This window comes from Leishmania major, chromosome 16, assembly GCF_000002725.2.
Source record: "Leishmania major strain Friedlin complete genome, chromosome 16".
Lineage (NCBI taxonomy): Eukaryota > Euglenozoa > Kinetoplastea > Trypanosomatida > Trypanosomatidae > Leishmania > Leishmania major.
This window is the reverse complement of record NC_007257.2, coordinates 417270-434104: the sequence shown is the minus strand read 5'-3', so window position 1 is coordinate 434104 and position 16835 is coordinate 417270. Positions and strand designations below refer to the sequence as shown.

At 60.2% G+C, this 16835-nt stretch overlaps 3 protein-coding genes across 3 annotated transcripts; all 3 read right to left on the bottom strand.

Annotated features, from left to right (window-relative positions):
* Positions 1–7194: 7194 nt before the first annotated feature.
* Positions 7195–9117, bottom strand: LMJF_16_1080 (conserved hypothetical protein; the record flags this gene model as incomplete). The annotated part of the gene is made up of 1 exon (XM_001682137.1): positions 7195–9117. One exon carries the CDS (start codon positions 9115–9117, stop codon positions 7195–7197), a length of 1923 nt encoding a protein of 640 aa, XP_001682189.1.
* Positions 9118–13116: 3999 nt separating this feature from the next.
* LMJF_16_1070 (conserved hypothetical protein) lies at positions 13117–14667 on the bottom strand (the record flags this gene model as incomplete). Its single annotated transcript, XM_001682136.1, has 1 exon — positions 13117–14667. One exon carries the CDS (start codon positions 14665–14667, stop codon positions 13117–13119), a length of 1551 nt encoding a protein of 516 aa, XP_001682188.1.
* Positions 14668–15612: 945 nt separating this feature from the next.
* LMJF_16_1065 (conserved hypothetical protein) lies at positions 15613–16362 on the bottom strand (the record flags this gene model as incomplete). The annotated part of the gene is made up of 1 exon (XM_001682135.1): positions 15613–16362. One exon carries the CDS (start codon positions 16360–16362, stop codon positions 15613–15615), a length of 750 nt encoding a protein of 249 aa, XP_001682187.1.
* Positions 16363–16835: the final 473 nt, after the last annotated feature.

Sequence of the window (16835 nt, the reverse complement as noted above, 5' to 3'; positions counted from 1 at the left end):
GGAAGAGAACGTGAATAGGGGCGGGGCGGGTGTGGGCACAGGAGCAAAGAAAACAGACGACGACGGATGGAGGATGAAGAATGGCGTGGCTCAGCGGACACCGGTGGAAACGCACAAAAGAAAAGGGGAAAAGAACACAGAATATATATATATATATGTATGTATCTATCGAAACTATATATATATGTGTGTGTGTGAACTGCGTTGTTGGGAAATCCGACAGCGGCCCACGGCACACACACACACAGTGAGACAGAGACACAGAAGACGATGGGACGCAGCGGAAGGACAACAACAAACGTGGAGCGACTTAAAAAGTGATTTGAGGAAACGACTATACACACACGCATACATATATGTATACAACTATATATGTATATTTATAGTTATATGTGTGTATGTGTGTGTTGTCGAAGAGTGCGTGTGAGCAAGCGAGGGACAGGGACACCGATTTCGGGTGTGCTGGGGGGGAGAGGGGGGGGAGGAGGAGGAGGAGGTGGCCGCACGAGAGGGGCCACTGCTAAAGCGCCGGCAAGATGAAAGACGAAAAAGAAACAAAAGAGAGAAAAGGTCGCACACGCGTTGAGGAGTGCCGAGAAGGACGCGCAGCCACGGCGAAGCGGAAGCGGGGCGGCACGGACGGTGTGAACACCAAAGAAAAAGAGAAGCCGATCACCTTTGCCCTGTATGGATGAGGATGTCCCCTCCTCCCTCTGCTCTTCTTCCTCGCTGCACACGCACCCGTGTGCATGGGTGTGCGAATTCGAGAAGAAAGCAATGCAACGGGCGAGAGAGAAGGACGCGCAGCGTGGCAGTCGTCGAAGGAGGCAAACTCAAACAGAAGCGCTACGCACGACTCGGCAGATCAGCCTCCCCCACCCCTCCTCCTTTATCTATTTATATAGATAGATATGTTAGATAGATGTAGATGCTATCTTCTGCCCTTGTTGCCGGAGAGGAAGACTTTGTGTGAATGTGCACGCTGTCGTGTTCGGCGATTTGGGGCCACGTGGTCCCACGTCGCTGCTGCCTATTTCTTCGGTGCTGAGCCTTCCCGTCTTTGTTTGTTCTCCGTGTCTCTGTCTGTGTGTGTGTGTGTGTGTGTGTGTGTGTGATCCACAGAGCAACCGATACGTGTGCTCCTCCGCGTAGGGATGTGAGCATGGGTGCGCGAATGGAGGGGAAGGGGAGGGTGTGTGCGTTACCCACCGGTCCACAACGAGAAGCGAGAGAGAGAGAGAGAAGGCAGACAAAGTGGAAGGGGGCGGGGGCACACGGAATTGAGTAGGAACGGAGACGACAACGACGGCGACGGAGAGAGAGAAAAGTATCACACGCAAAGAGATGGGCATCGGCGGGAGTGTGCGCCTGGGTGCTCGTACATGCATGGCGTGTGCGGCACAAGTCTCTCTCCCAACGCACGCGCTCCGCTGGCCCACAGAAGATCTTCAAGAGAACCAAGAGACAGCGGGGAAGTGGGGCGAGAGAGAGGCAGAGGTGCGTAGCTACGCGTGTTTACGCATGAGATAGATGAGGCACATTCCGCTCTGCCATGTGTGAACAAGCAAGCGTGCTTGTAGGGTAAATGGAAGGGCTTAGAGGCCTCGGTGCAAACAAGGTTCACACCAAGCCCCACTGACCTACTCATTCCTCCCCCCCCTCCCTCTCATCCACCCACCCTCCTCATCCCGATGTCTGCGACCGCGGCGTCTCGCCGATCTTTATTCTCTCGTGCGCCCTCTCTCTTTACTTCTTGCGTATACGTCACTCACCTTCTGCTGCCGCTGAGTCGCGGCGCTCATTTCGCTTGGACATTGAAACGTCTTACTCTCTGACTATGAAAGGACGACAACAAAAAAGGGGGAGAGATACAGTGCTGGGAGAGGGAGCGTACAATACAGAGAAACCGAGGCGGACACGCACACGCCATAATGCCCACCCAACCACCCCCCCCCACACACACACCTACATACATGCACATGCTCCTCGTCCTCCGTCTCCCTCATCACGGGCCCCACAAGCGACAAGCAGCCACGACGGCAGTCAGCTGCCGCTGCCGCGCGAGCAAGTGCACCGCACACACCAAGACAAAAATGAGCCCAAGAACACAAGCAGGTGCTGGGCAGAAAAAGGAGACAATACTTTCCTCCACTCCCCTCATCTGCTTGAGACAGGCACCGGCGCTGAAATGCAACCCCGCGCGCTCGTACGGTGCCGTGGGCGCGATGATCGCTGTGCATGTGCGTGTGTGCCTCTCTCTCGGTGTGAGCATGAACACACGCGATGGAAGGGGAGGGTATGGTGGTGGTGTTGTGTGTGTGTGTGTGTGTGGGGGGGGGGGGGGGGGGGGTAAAGCGCACGGGGGCAGAAGGAAGGGCGATGACGACAATGAGAATAACAGGAAACGAAACAACGGCTAAAGAAAGTCGTACATCACAACGGAGGGGTGGTGAGCTTGTCGTGTGCTGGTCGGAGAAGAGAGCAGGAAAAGGAAGGCGGTGGTGGCCAAACAGCCTCGAAGGAAATTTACACATATCAACAAGAGCACCTCTCCAGACAAGCACATTGACACCTCTCTCCCCCTCCCCACTCTGTGTGTGTGTGTGTGTGCCGAAAAAGGGAGCGAGAGGAAGGGAGCTGCGCGCCACAGCTTCTACAAGGCGAACGGCAGAGGTGATGCGTCGCCTCCGCCTCTCACGCCTCTCTTCTCACTCCTCCCCCCTTCCGCACACCATACAGACATATATCTCTGCGTTCGGTTGTCTCCCTTTCGAGTGGAAAAGTTGGAGGATACACAAGCGCACCGGCTCACGCGCACTGATATAGACGGAAGGACACACGCCACCCCCACCGCCCATGATGCACAGCTGCAGCACATAAGGAGGCACCGGAGACATTCTTGCGTATGTGAGGTACTTTCCAACGCGTCCACTCCGCAGCGACGGCCACACCCCTTTCTCCGCGTCTCAGCTGGTCCGGCTGCATTCGCAGTGGCTCCAGTCGTCACAGGCCCCCGTCACCCGGTGCGAGGCAGCCGCCAGACACGCGCGGTACAGTAGTGCGCTGACTCGGTCACCGCAGCAGCACATCTGCCTCAAGCTCTACCCACTTCATGCTCCTCAGACTCCCCCCCCCACCAGCAGCAGGGCCGTCAGAGCCGGGGGTGGCATACGCTCGAGTCACGTCGACACCACGCCCATTATGTGGATGACAGAGGGGCGGGTGCACACGGTCGCAGGTCGCGCCGACGCAGCGCCCTCCAGGACCTGGCCGCCGACATCAGTAGGGCTCCACCGCTCTGGCCTCGCCACGCCGTGAGTGCCTGGGCCCTGCGACCCACCAGCAATGGTGCGGCGTTTGCCCGGGAATAGAGGGGCGGGAGAGCGAAGGATGGGCAAGAGGCGTACGGTAGACAGAGAGGAGGAGAGGCACCAGTATGAAAGTCATCGGATACGAAAACCATTTGAGAGAAAAACAAGAAAGGAAAAACGGTGTATGCCACGGAAGCACGACGAACACAGAAAGAAAGATCAGCAAATGGGCGAGTGGCTGTGGTCGAGCGCCAAGCGTGCTGAAGTGCAACCCGTGGGGAGAGGGGAAGGGAGGAGGTGGACGCTTACGCGCCCACATGCGCCCCACCGCATTGGACAGCCCGCACGGAGAGTGCACGCGCACACCCAAGAACGGCAACAATGAGGAGTCATCCGACGGTTCATATCGCCGTGGATATGCACAAACAAAAGGAGGAGGAGGAGGAGGGAGCGGCACATCGCCTCCATGAGCGCTCTATACTGTGAGACCGCAACCGCATGCACAACGAAGCAGGCGTGCAGGACGGGTCACGAGCAAATCACCAACAGCAGAAAAGAACAAAAGGAAAGAGCTGGAACGCGGGTCCGATATCGTTTTTCCATGTCTGCGCACCGGCTGCCGGCGGACGACTCGATGGTGCGCGGCAGTGACACCAGAGAACAAGGCTGCGCACGAAAGGCGAGCGGGTGAGGACGGCGTGTCACGATGCGTCCCTAGTAGTATCGCTTGCCACCCTCCACTTCGTACCGTGTCTCCGCCGCCACCCATGGCTGCTGCCGCAGCGGGGCAGCGCCGTTACTGGGGCTGTGCGACGCCGGAGCATACGGTGCCTCGCGCCGCCGCGGCACCACGCTTCCGTTTCCTGTGCCGTCCTTGGCAAAGTAGCTAGTGATACCGAGGTCCTGCAGCGTGGGCAGCCGCCCTCGGCTTTCCTCTGTTTCAACCTGGTTGTTGGTGTGCTGGCGGAACTCCCAGCTCTGCGACCCTTCGCCATTGGGGCCGGGCTGCATCCTCGATGGTACTAAACGATTGCCAGCGGGAAAATTGGCCGCCTGAAGCCAGCTGCTACTATCGCTGCCATCGCCGACCTCATAAAGGCACCCTTGCGGCGGTTGCACGTCTTCGCACGCGCCGCCGCCTGTGATGGCGTACGGCCTGCCTGCCCCTCCCACGTTCTGCTGCTGGTCCGTGTGATGGGACGTGACAGAGGGGAATACGTAGGCCTCTTGCATCTTCGGCAGCAGGATTGTGGTGGTGGTGATCGTTGTGACGGTGGTAGTGGTGTACTTCTTGCGCAAGCGGTGTGAGCTACCATTATCGGCTCTGCTGGTGCTGGAAGTGGCTGAGGTAGTGGCGGATGATGTTGATGTCGAAGCCTCGCTGCATCCGTACTCGTTGTGATGAGAAGCGGAAGGGTTCTGGCGATAGCCGTGATCGTGAGGAGGAGCGCCGCCATGGTGAGGCGGCGGTGGGTTGTAAGAATGCCGAGGTGGATGATGGTGCCGCTCCTGGCCGTAGGGCGGCTGTGAAGCATACTTCGCGCCTGTCTGTCGCTCCCCGGGAGCGTCATCACCGCACCAGCCCTCTGCTGGCACGGCGCCGCGGGTCGCAAAGTCCGGCAGCATGCGAGGGTCGATGTCTGTCGTGTATGTCGTCACGTAGGTCTGCTTCGTCGTGTGTCCACCAAGGTGGGCCATGATTTCTGGCGTTTATTGACTTGTTCTTGTAGTTGCCGCCGCTGCTGCTGACCCGGTATAGGTCTGCCTCGATGATCGAGTGCGGGAGGGCACGTGTGTGCACTGCCGTCCAGGCCGATGATGTCACACGAAGCTGTGCAAGTGGGAGTCGATGTTGCTGTTGTTGTTGTTTTTGGGTGCGCTCGATGAACTTGACTGGAAACGTCGTGCTGGTCTGTAAGCGTATCGAGACTCAAGCAGAGCGAGCGGGGGCGTTGGGCGGGAGGCAGTCGAAGTGGGGGAGGGACGAGGATGACCGAGAGAGGGATGGGCAAGGCGCTTGTGAGAGAGCGAGAGAGGGCAAGGTATCGCCACTGCATAAGAATATGCGCGCGTGTGATGACGTGTCACTGTGTGTTTGGGCTTTACATGGGGGAGGAGTATATACGGGCGTGGGCGCCTGGTGATGTGGAAACCTCTGTGCGCCGAGAATGCACCCCAGCCACTGCACCGAAGACAAGAGGGCAGCAACGGAGAGAGGGAGAGAGGCTTGACACGGGGATGAGGTAAAGGAAAGGATAGGTTCGAGAGGGAGGAGTGGCGACAAGCCATGCTGTTCGATGGAAGTCAGCTTGAAGGCGTGAGCCCAGGACACGGATAGTGCTATCGCCATCATCGCCATCACCTCTCGCTCTTCCTCTCCTCAGCACCACACTTTCTGCGCTTACCCAGCCAGAGAGTGAGAGAGTGAGAGAGAGAGAGAGAGAGATACAGAGCAGCAGATGTTCGGCAGCCCACGGCTCACAACAAGGCGCCATCCACTATGTGCCGTCGTAGGTGCTCTCCTAGGCACTGGCTTCCTGTCCACGTCATTGTTGCTCTGTTTCGAGCGAACACCTACACAGGCCTGCACATCAATGAAGTAAAACGAAAAAGAGGAGCAGCGGCGCCCACCGCACGTCGCCGCCGAAGCACAGAGACGTCGCACGTACAGGCACGCCTGCAAAGTCAGAAAGGGCAATGGCAGACGGAAGGAGAAGATTCACGTACCGTTCGAGAGAGCGCGAGAGGTGAGGAAGGAGGGAGGGGTCGGGGTCGAGGTCTGGTGGGGGGATGCCGACACCGACACACATCCTACATGCACACGTGCCCGCCCCCACAACAGCCCTCCCCTCTCCCTCGCCCCCCCTCCTCTCCCGTCACCCACCCACACACATCACCTTCCCCGCCCCTTCCTCCGGTCATGAAAGGGGTCCGGCAGTGGCGCAGAACGCAGAAACAAAAGACGCCGAGGCAGCGAGGGAGGCGCGTGCGCGGCCAACAACGACAACGACAACAAGAGAAGAGGATGTGGGCGAGGGTCGAGCCGCTGTGCCAAGAAGTAAAAACCTGCCCGCAGAGAAACAGAAGACGGCAATGTATAACGGAAAGAAGCCCCAGGCCGGCATAGGCGGTAGGAGCCCGGGTCATGCGTGCTCGTCGGTGCGGATGGGAGGAAGAAGGAAGAGAGGGGACGCCGGTGCAGAAGAAACGATCGTCCAGAAAACAAAAAAAATGGAAACGTCAGAGGTGTCTTCAGCCATGCGGGCGGGTGGGCAAATAACAGCGGTGGGAGGGGGGGGGAGAAGGTCGGCCGCTGTTTATATGCACAGGTGCCGGTACCAACTCTCGGGGCTGTGACGGTTCGGCGGGGATGTGCCCCGGCGGAGGACAAGGTGGGCGAGATTGGGGTGTGGGAAGAACGAGAACGAGAAGGCAAGGTCGAAGGCGTGAGCGGCTTCATGTGATAACGCTTCGTGCCCCGCCTGTGCTCACCCTCCCCCCCCCACACACACAGGAAGGGCGGGATGTTCGCCAGTGAGCTCCGTCTGCGCATGCCCGTGTATTCGATTTCTTCCATCTCACTCCCTGCCTCGCTCTCTCTCTCTCCCCTTCTGCGCAGATGCAGAGAGCTGCTGCACTCTCCTCTTTCGTTGGCCGTCACCACAGCCCCCCGCCCCCATCGCCTCAGCCCCCGGCAAGGCTCACACTCTTCAACTATGAATTCTTGAAACGGTGGGCGGTTTTTAACCGAAAAGAGAAAGCGAGAGAGACCACACGCACACACATTCGTGCCGGCAAGCCACTCCCCCCCCCCTCCCGGTCCTGTGGTGGAACTGCACACGCTCCATCATAGTTCAGGCATGCTGTGGTGCACCACATCCTCCTATACCGTGTTGCGGCTTGGCAGGCATGGAAGGGAGTTGCCAACGTGCTTGCGTCCATTCGAAATGGAGTTCCCGCTGTCATCGAGCACCTCCATCTGCGAACACCGCTGCTGATAGCCCAGCATCGATTGAGAACTCAGAGAGTATGGCGACGGCGGGGGCAACACAGCAGTGGCAGCCCAGCGGCCATCCACGGGCTGCCTCACCTCGGACATGGCAAGCGCCGACATTGGCACTAGCTGCACCGTGGCGGGAGGCAGGATCACCGTGGTGGTCGTGTTCGTCGATACCCAAGTGTGCGTCGTCCTGTTCAGGAAGGCGCGCGGGTTGTGCTTGTTCGACCGCGTCTTCTTCTTGCCCCTCGTGGAAGACCAGTCGACCTCTCCCTCGACGGGCCGCGGCTGCTGCGACCCTTTCCTCGACGACTGCAATGACGTCACGTCAGCCGACTGCCGCTGGATATGCCTGGTGGGGCGCTGGTGTCGATGCTGTGATGGAGGAGCCGGCGCCTCCGCTGGCAACGACGCACGCAGAGACGGCTGAGGTCGCTGCTCCTTCGATGCAGGCGGAGGCGGCTGGAGATATGAGGGTTCGCTGTCAGCGTTGTCATCATCACGGTCATGATACGCACCGTCCCTCGTGTCCATCCACTCCTCGCCGTCGTTGGCATAAAGGTTGTGCGCCGTGACCGGGGCCGCACCGCCTTCCTCGTCATCGTCCCACTCATCGAGAGCAGCCCCCCACTCTGCTCCGCCATCCCCATACGAGCCATCGCCGTCTTCAAAGGCCTCGCCTTCATCCGCTTCGCCCACTCGTCCGTTGCCAGCAGTGCCACTCACGCCTCCGTTGGCGCTGACGACGTGCGGCCATCCATAATGCGGCGCCCCCACCGGCAGAGCCGCCTCGAAGCGCTGCGGGCGGCTGCTGTCTACGCCACACTCTCCAGCGCTGGGCCCATATTGGTCGTGGCAGTCAGCCGTGGCAGAGTCGCCGCCGCCGCCGAGCCCCGAGCGCCGGTGCGCGCCGCCGTCAATGCTAAGCGCGTGAGCGTTCGAAGTGCTCGAGCGGCGAGGCTGGCCGGCCGGTCGCTCTTCTTCACGGTGCCTTTTCTCGCGCTCGGGTTGGGTGTCGTACGCGGAGGGGCAGCGACTGCTGTTCTCCGCCTGTTGCTGCGACGATAACGAGTACTCTTGCTGCTGTCCTTTTGGGTACTGCGGTGCCGGTCGCTCTGGATGGCGGTGGCGATCGTTGTATGTGGAGTGTTCGGATGCACAACCTGCATTATAGTTGTCGCCTTCGCTGTGCCGTTCGCTAGCGCTGTGGAAGCCCGATAGCATGGTGGGCCATCCCTCCTCATCATCACTGCGGCCAGGTGGAAGTTGATAGTCAGATGAGCTGCCTCTGCGACCAGCACCAGGAAGGACCGGCGGCGGCCGTGTCGTGAGCTCCTTGCAGTGCAGCTGCTGGTCACGGTCCATGTTGCACGAGCCCATGCGATGCGGATCACCATATGCCGCCGAGGGTGACGGAAGTACGCCGTTCGCCAGCCGAAGGGGCTGCGGTGACATGCGGGACTGCACCGCTACTAAGGCGGTGCTGCCGCGGTCGTCAGACCCTGGCTGACGCGGCGCAGCACGATCAGCGGTTACAGCACCGCTGTCGAGATGATGGGGCCAGTAGGCTTTTAGGTTGTACTTCATGTAGTCCGGGTCCTCGAGGTGGAAGGCTTCAAACTGCGGCTGCACACGGCGACGGTACCGTGTGGGCTGCACCAGCGCCTGCAGCAGCGTAATGTTCTCCTGTGCCATCTGAGCTGAGTCGGGCTCGGTGACTACCGAGGCCATCCCAACTGAAGCTCTCTGTCGGCCTGGCGCCCGCGACGGTGGTGGCGGAATCGCGGGATGGGAGGTGATGCGGGACATTGTGTGTATACAAGAGAGAGATAAGCATACGGGTGTAGGAGAGAGGGGGGCACCTGCGTGAGCAACGCACTCACATGCGTTCAATGAAAGCGAAGATACGACTTCCCTTTCATGGGAGCAAGATGGACAGGGCGGATAGGAAGGGGCACGGGAGAGGTGGCGAAGACGGGGTTGAGAGGAGGCAAGAGAAGCCGGCGTTGGCTCAGCACACGCTCTGTGAGCGCTGCGGGTGAGTGCTCATGCCTCTTAGTCACTCGAACCAGCAAACTTGGGTTAGCAGGAAGGACGCCGAGTCGTGCTCTCCCCCCCCCCTACACACACACATAAACATGCGTACTCATCTCCTCCCCAAGGCATCGCGCTCAGCAGCCACGCCGCGTTCCCTATGAAGTTGCGTGCATGCGTAGAGGGGGGAGGCCGAGCGCAGCGGTGGAGGACGGCGAAGCATCGGTGTTCCATCCAGACGCTGCCGCTGCTGATGATGCGACACTTTCTTTGCTCGCGTACGGGGCAACAGCATACACGATAATACCCATGCTCATGAGAAAACGCTCGACGGCTAATATGGGCCAGCGCTACAGCGATGGTTCACCCGTGCGGCGATGATGCAGAAGCGACGGCGGTGGTGGCGGTGGAGAGGGAGGGGATGGGGTCAGGGCGAGACAGAAGACGAAAAAGGGGTCAGACAGACCCCGAGATGCTTGCGTCCTCTCCTTCGCCAGCGCGACAGGCATGCAGATAGAAGAGCCGGGAGAGCGAGGTACACCCGAGGCCACTGACCGAGTCGGCACACGCGTCCCAGTCCGTCCGACCTCTGCCATGTGTGCGGTCGTGTCGCTTACACCGAGAGGGCTGTACCGGCGGGAGCAGAGCGCGTCTCTTCATACAAGCGCATCGGTACGCGTATATGTCTGTGCCTGTGTGCACGGACGGGTGTGCGGAGCCGCCAGTCCTTCCAGCTTCCTGTCTCACCGGGTGGAGGCGTGAGGGGGGGGGGGGGGCATGACTTACTCGAAAGGCATGGCGAGTGGAAAAAACGAGAGAGAAGAGGACCATGGCGTCACTGGGGCACTTTCCCAAAGCAAACGCAAGTCAGAAGCAGCACTGACAGGCAGAGCAAGCACCGCGCCTGCACTGGACGAGAAAGAGAATCGATCGCCCCTCTCCCCCAACCTCGGCGCACCGCTGTGTCTCGAAGAATGCGTACACAGACCAACGAAAGATGCGTACACCTCCATCCGCAGGGGCCGGTGCATACTCCTCCCCCCCCACACACACACACCCCACCCCACCCCTTCTCCGCGTACCCCAGCCCTTACAGATCCATGCGTGACTCCAACACGCCCAAAGTGTTAAGGAGCACACGCATACGTGAAACAATACGCACCGAAGATAAAGCGGGAGGGGTGCCGCAGGCATCAACACAGGGCACTGACACGCCGTCGAGGCATAGAAAGACAGAGAGAGCCATGATGCGGCAGCACGAGGAGTCGTGCAGTGGGGAGAAGCAGCTAAGAAGTGCAGCGGGCACACTTGTGCGTGTGCATGTATGCGGTCGTATACGTACTGTATGCACCTAGAGAGCAAGGAGGGAGTGGGCTGGAGGTACGTGGCCCTGTGCGCCTAGATCGGCGTGGAGATGCACGCGATCACGCACATAGGCCCTTCGCTCTTCTCTTCGTCAGCCCACCTACCCCTCAGGCCGCTCCAAGACGACAAGATGAGTAGAGAAGTAGCCAGCAGCGTCTAGCACCCCCGCCGCCTCAAAACCGCTCCCCTCTCAGTCACTGCAAAGACATCGACATCGACGACGAGGAGGAAGCAGCACGGTGTTGCGCATCGCGGGCAGCGGCGCGCTTCAGCCTTCGGAAGGTTTGTACTCTGCTCACCACTGCCGTCTCCCTCACCGAGGATGCGTCATGAATGGCGGTGGCGACAACATAAGATGGGCCACGTGAAACACCATGACGGCCGAAGCCTGCAGTTCGTGGCTTTCAGTGCTGAAGATCATTCCCTCCTCGTGCGGCTCGTGCAGATACTAGCGAAACCGCGTGCCTGGAGTGTGTAGGCCGCCCAGGTGGCGTCGGAACGTCGGCAGCGCCGGCGGGACTAACAGCCTTACGTTCGAAGTGGGTGTTAACGGCAGAAGCACGCGGTAGTACCGGCAGTGATGACGGCAGTGCGGGCCTTAGTGATTCTTGCGAGGGGCTCCGTGAGGAGAGAAGGCGGTACTCGATTAAACGGCGCCCAAGTGCTGCCGAGGTACCTCCTCCAATGTCAGTGACTCGACTGCCGCGGCGCGGGAGGTGCTGGTGCTACTGGCCAAGGTGGTGTTCCCCGGGCGTCAAACGCTGAAAGGAGCAGCCGGAGATGTCGGCTCCACCGTTGCCGTTGGGGGAAGCAGGCGGTCTAGCAGATCCAGTGACGGAGGAGCTGCTCTGGGGCAGCGTCGCCCACCTTGGGTGCCGGCGGAGCAGCGTAATACGGGCAGTGGAATGAATTTGGTCGCGGCAGCGACTCCGACGGCACAACGATGTGTGAGCTGGTCGACTGCAACGCACCTGCGTGGCAGTCCGCAAGAGTCTGAGCCATCACACAAACGGACGAGAGGTGGATTACCTGGTATGGGAGACGCGGCGGGGTGGGGTAGGAGCGCGGCTGGAACCTGCGCGCGGAGGGTCGAAGGCTCGACAGGTGAGTCTGTGAGAGAGGGTGTGGGCCGTCCAAGTCGACATCCTGGTGAGGTACGCTGCCTCTACTTGCGTGTTGGTTTCGCTGGATTGGTCGATGCGAGCAACGAAATCACAGAGGGTGAAAGGGGATGCGTGCCTCCTCTCTCCATCACGGCGGCATTCGCAGCAGAAACGACGATCAGTGGTACGCCGCCACGTGCACGCATGCATCACAACAACGGGAGGGTGTGCAGGGCAGATACAGCACCGCAGCGCCGGCCACGATGTGCACGCAAGAAGATAGAGCGAGAGAGGAAGGCCCCTTATGGAGGTAGTCGGAATACGCACAGATCCAGCAAGAGGCGCAGAGAAGAGCATAGGGAAAAGGGAAGACAGAGTGGGGCAACCGTGCATGATGTGAGTGAAGTGCGGGGTGGGGCTCACGATAGTCGATTACGCTGCCCCTTCGCAGAGTCCGATGGTGCGCGCACACGGACACATACACAGGCACGGAGAGAGAGAGAGAGAGAGAGTCAGAGAAGCGTACACCTGTGTGCGTCGCTACGAGGGGGGAGGGACTCATGCACGCCTCTCCTCTTGCCCATACTGTAGATGATGGAGCATGTGTGTTGGTGCTCCGTGTCGCTCGCGTTCTTTGCTTCTAGGCAAATACCGGCATACAGATACAGAAACGAAGACGCACGCACGCGCGCGCGAAGATGAGCTCACTCTCACAGAGCGCACGAGAATCGCCGCTGAAGCATGACACGACTGGCTTCCTCTCTTCTTCTCGGCCTCGTTTATAAGGTGTGAGGGCGGGAGCGTGTACGAATACAAAGAGAGTGTACTGTCGCAGTGCAGCGGTAGGGGGTTGGGTGAAGAGGCAGTCCGGGAGGAAAGCGGGTGCATGCGTGGGACGTTGCACTCTGGTCATCGGCCCCATCACCCACCTGAATCGCACTCGACCCTCTTCAGCATCCCCGCCCGCCCCCTCTCTCCGTAGGTACGCGCCCGTTTCTCCTCTCCTGCACGATGCAGCTCCACGGAAGCACGTCCATGCAGACACGCCGTCTTTCGCCGACAGCTAAGGTGCGACAGCATACCTCTTCCCTTCAGGTCAAGTACACATACACGCACCTCCGCGCACACCGAAGACACGCCTGCCGCAGCAGCGCATACAGGAACACTGATGGACACAAGCACGCAAAGCAGTCCCATATGAAAACGACGATCTACGCGGAGTAGAGCCGCCGAGGGGTTGGAAAGAAGCGGACGAGGAAGAGAATCCGGCGCAGCATACGCAAAGGCCCTGCAGATTGGGCCACCGCTACCGATCCGGGGCAGGGGCTAGCATGTAGTCGAACACCTCCTTGGGACCCATCAAGATACTGCGGAAGAGTCCCGGGCGGTAGTCGTAGTAGTAGTCATCTTCGCCGCGGCCGCTATGGCGGCAGTCGCGGTAGCGACCGTCTCCTCGCCCTCCACGGCTGCCGCCGCCGCGGCCCCCACGCCTGCCACCACCGCCACGGTCCTCGTGGTAGTCATCGCTCAGCGAGGACAAGCCGGGAATGTACCCCTTCACAGCGCGGTAGACAAGGAACCCGCACACGCCGACCACGGCAAGCTGCACGGTGAGCTGGCCAACACTACGGTAACACCTGTGAAGGCGGCGCTGCACCCGCGCACGGATCGCGCTGGGGGTCCAGTCGTACCAGGCGGGCGGCGTGTGATCATAGTCTTCGCCACCACCCCTCCCCCGCGCACGCGCTTCCGCCTTCGCTTTCTCCGCACGCTCTTCCTCCTCCCACGTCACCCCCACGTGCCTCATGCCGTCGCCGAGCACCGCGCCGAGAGAACGGAACTGGTCTGCGTTCAAGGCGCTGTAGTTGATATCGATCTGGTACTGCTGATAACTGCTCTGGTTCGCGTCCACGCCGCCCCAGCCGGCCGGTGGGCACGGCACGGCGTTCGTAAGCTGGTTTATCAGCTGCCGCTGCAGCAGGTCGACACCGTACAGGAACTGCGCCTCCGTGATGAGCACCAGCTCCCCTGGCTCTCGCCCCACATGTACGGCAAAGCACTGCTCGACGTACTTGCGACCAAACACGGAGTCTGTCTTGCAGATGCTGCGGTACTCGGAAACGGCCCAGGCGCTGTAGTCGCGGTACTTGACGAGGTAGTAGTCTTCGTCCTGAAGAGACTGCAGACTCGCCCGCATGGTGGCTTTGAAGGCGCGGGTCGAGATGCTGATCCGCTGCGGCGTCGACCCCGGCCGTCGAGATGACGTCGAGGGCGATGACAGGCTGGAAGAGAAGTTGTTGCATCCGATGGATCCTCCCGCACCGCTACCGCCGACGCTCACGTCCATTCCACTGTCGTCGTAGGCGTCGGAGTCGTCGCCGAGCGTTGCGTCCATGTGCTGGAGTGCCATGGCAGCCTTGGAGAGACGGAACATGTTGTGGCTGAGGTCGATGTTGCACCCGGTGCACGTGGAAAAGTTGAACTGCAGCTCCGGGAGCGGGCGACTCTGCAGCAGCACGTGTGACTTGTTCGTCGGGCCGCGCCGATAGAGGTACTCCAGGAGACCGATCTCTCCCTTGCCTGGGTTTGGCATCCAGAAAGTTTGGCTGATGTCATAGCCAGTACCGAAGGCAGAGAGGAAGCCGTACCCGCTACTGCCACGGTCGCCGCTGCCATCCTCATTACGCGTCACCCCTTCGCCGAAGTTGGCGGCTGTGCGGGCACGCACGATTATGGGGTTGCCAGCTGCCGCCATGGCGCGCGCGGTGCCGTTGTTTGGCTGCTGTGGTACTATTATCTCACCCTTGGGCGTCGCCCGCACCACAACAGCTTGGCTCCACTGCGATGAGAGCGCCATCTTGACGCCTGATCCCGATGCGCCTACACACCTGGCGCACACGTGTGTAGGAAGACGGAGTCAACGTGAGAAAGGTAGGGTCTTGGCGTGGAGGGAGGCGCGTGTGGGGGAGGAGGGGGAGGGGGAAGAGAAGGAGAGAGATGGCTGTCGACGGTGTGGCAGCGCAGGCAGACGAATCGAGTAGAGCGCAACGCAAGGCAGAGAAATAGTGCCTGTATGTACAAGTGCCGATGACGTCGACAGGAACCCCCCTGAAAAGGGGTGGGGTGGGGCGGGGAGGGGGGGGGGCGTGTGCGCGGATACAGCCGCACACAAGCATGCAATCCCTGCAGACACAAGTGACAAAAGAAAAAAGGCAGATCACACACGAAACCTCGAGAGAAGCGCGCTGACGCATGTGCCGCAAGAGCGGGTGCGAGAGGTGAGGCGAAGTTAGGAGGAGGGTGAGAAAGAGAGGGAAGTGGAGGAGGGGGCACGCACGGACGTCATGAACATAAAGAGTGGAGTCCGAGAAATCGCGGACGGCTCTGGAAGGCACGTACGCAGACATGCACGTCCGCCAGCAGAAGAGGAAGAGCGACCGCAGCACGCGCCTGCGTTTCTTCGTTCCCCGTTGTCCTCTTCGATATCAGCACACACGCGCGCGCTTACCCGCACATATGCGGACGCCGTTGGTTTGGGGGAGGGGGATCGGGGGAGGTTCGAAGGCACCCGTGGCGCACTTGGCAGAGAGAGACACACACACGCACACACATACACGCGTGTATGCATATGCATATGTATATATATGTGTGTATGTGTGTGTGCCAGCTGGACGCCTTTACAAGGGAGAAGAGCCCACAGCGAAAGAGAACCAAGACGGAGGGGGGATAGTGTCGCGAGACAGGCGCGGTGCAGCTCAGGTGCCTTGGTACGGCACACGAGAGACACGGCATCGCTCGCCACTCACCCCCTACACCACCACCGGCTCCTCAGAAGGCGGACGCAGGGGGCAGCACCGACGCGATCACGCGGAATTAGTCGGATCTCCTGACCATACTTCATGAACACCGTGCCGGCCGTCTGTGCAGGGTTGATGCCGGTGCCGTCTTTAGTGGTCGCGGCCATGGAGTCAACGGACGCAATGCCGAACTCCTCCGCGGCGAAGCGCAGCACCGCCGTGAGCGGGGCCTCCTCGGCAATGCTGATCACACGAAATGGTTGACTCCGCTCCGAGGTGAGGATGACGCGGAAGGTTACCTTGTTGCCGCTCGGCGCCGCAGGAGCACCGGACTGATTCGCAGCGCTCATGGTTCGACGTACGACAGATGTGAACGTTTTTTTCTGTTTTCGTTGAGGTTCCCCCTCCCCCCTTTCCCGCCACTCGTCGCCGCTACGGCGGTCAAAGAGGTTCTGTACGAGGTGCCCGTCGGTGCGGCCAGGGCGGTCGGTGTCGATCGTGCGTGCACGCGGGGAGAGAGAAGTGGAATGCCGAAAGAAGTAAAAGTGTTGAGAGAAAGAGTGCCAGCGGAACGCAGATGGGATCACTGCGGGTAACACCGTCGATGCGTGTGTGTGTGTGGGTGTGTGTGTGTGTGTGTACGTGGTGAGGGAAGGGAGAAGTGGGGCGGGTACCTGAGCGCAGCACACGGGAAGATAACGAAAGGAAGCACATCGAGAAAGGGGAGCAAATACGAAATAGCGACAGAGAGTCATGCCGTGCGTGTGCGCGTGTGGAAGAAGAAGGAGGAGGTTCTTGGAGTAGCAGAAGCCCACCCGTGTGACGTGGCGGCATCGGTCCCTGCCACCAGAAAAACATGCGGGCGTCTTCCTCTTCCGCATCGTTCTGCCCCTCCCCCGCCGCCGCCGTCTCTACCATTTTGTTGTGTTGTATTGCGTCTTCGGCTTTCCATGCGTGCCGGGATGCAGCTACATTTGCTTCGCTACACAGGCCATGCTGTATCATCACGTCACCGTCTTGCAGACACCACAATGAAGGCACAGCCGTTGCCTCTTAGGTGCACACGCACACACACACACACACACACCTGTGCATGCTCGTGTGTCTGTCTCGCGCGCTTGCACGCCGAATGAGAGCGATCTATGGAGGCGGCGCTCGTCACGGAACAGAGACAGAACAAGAACGACTCAAAGCCGAGCAACACCTCTTCCTGTTGGCTTCACGTGTG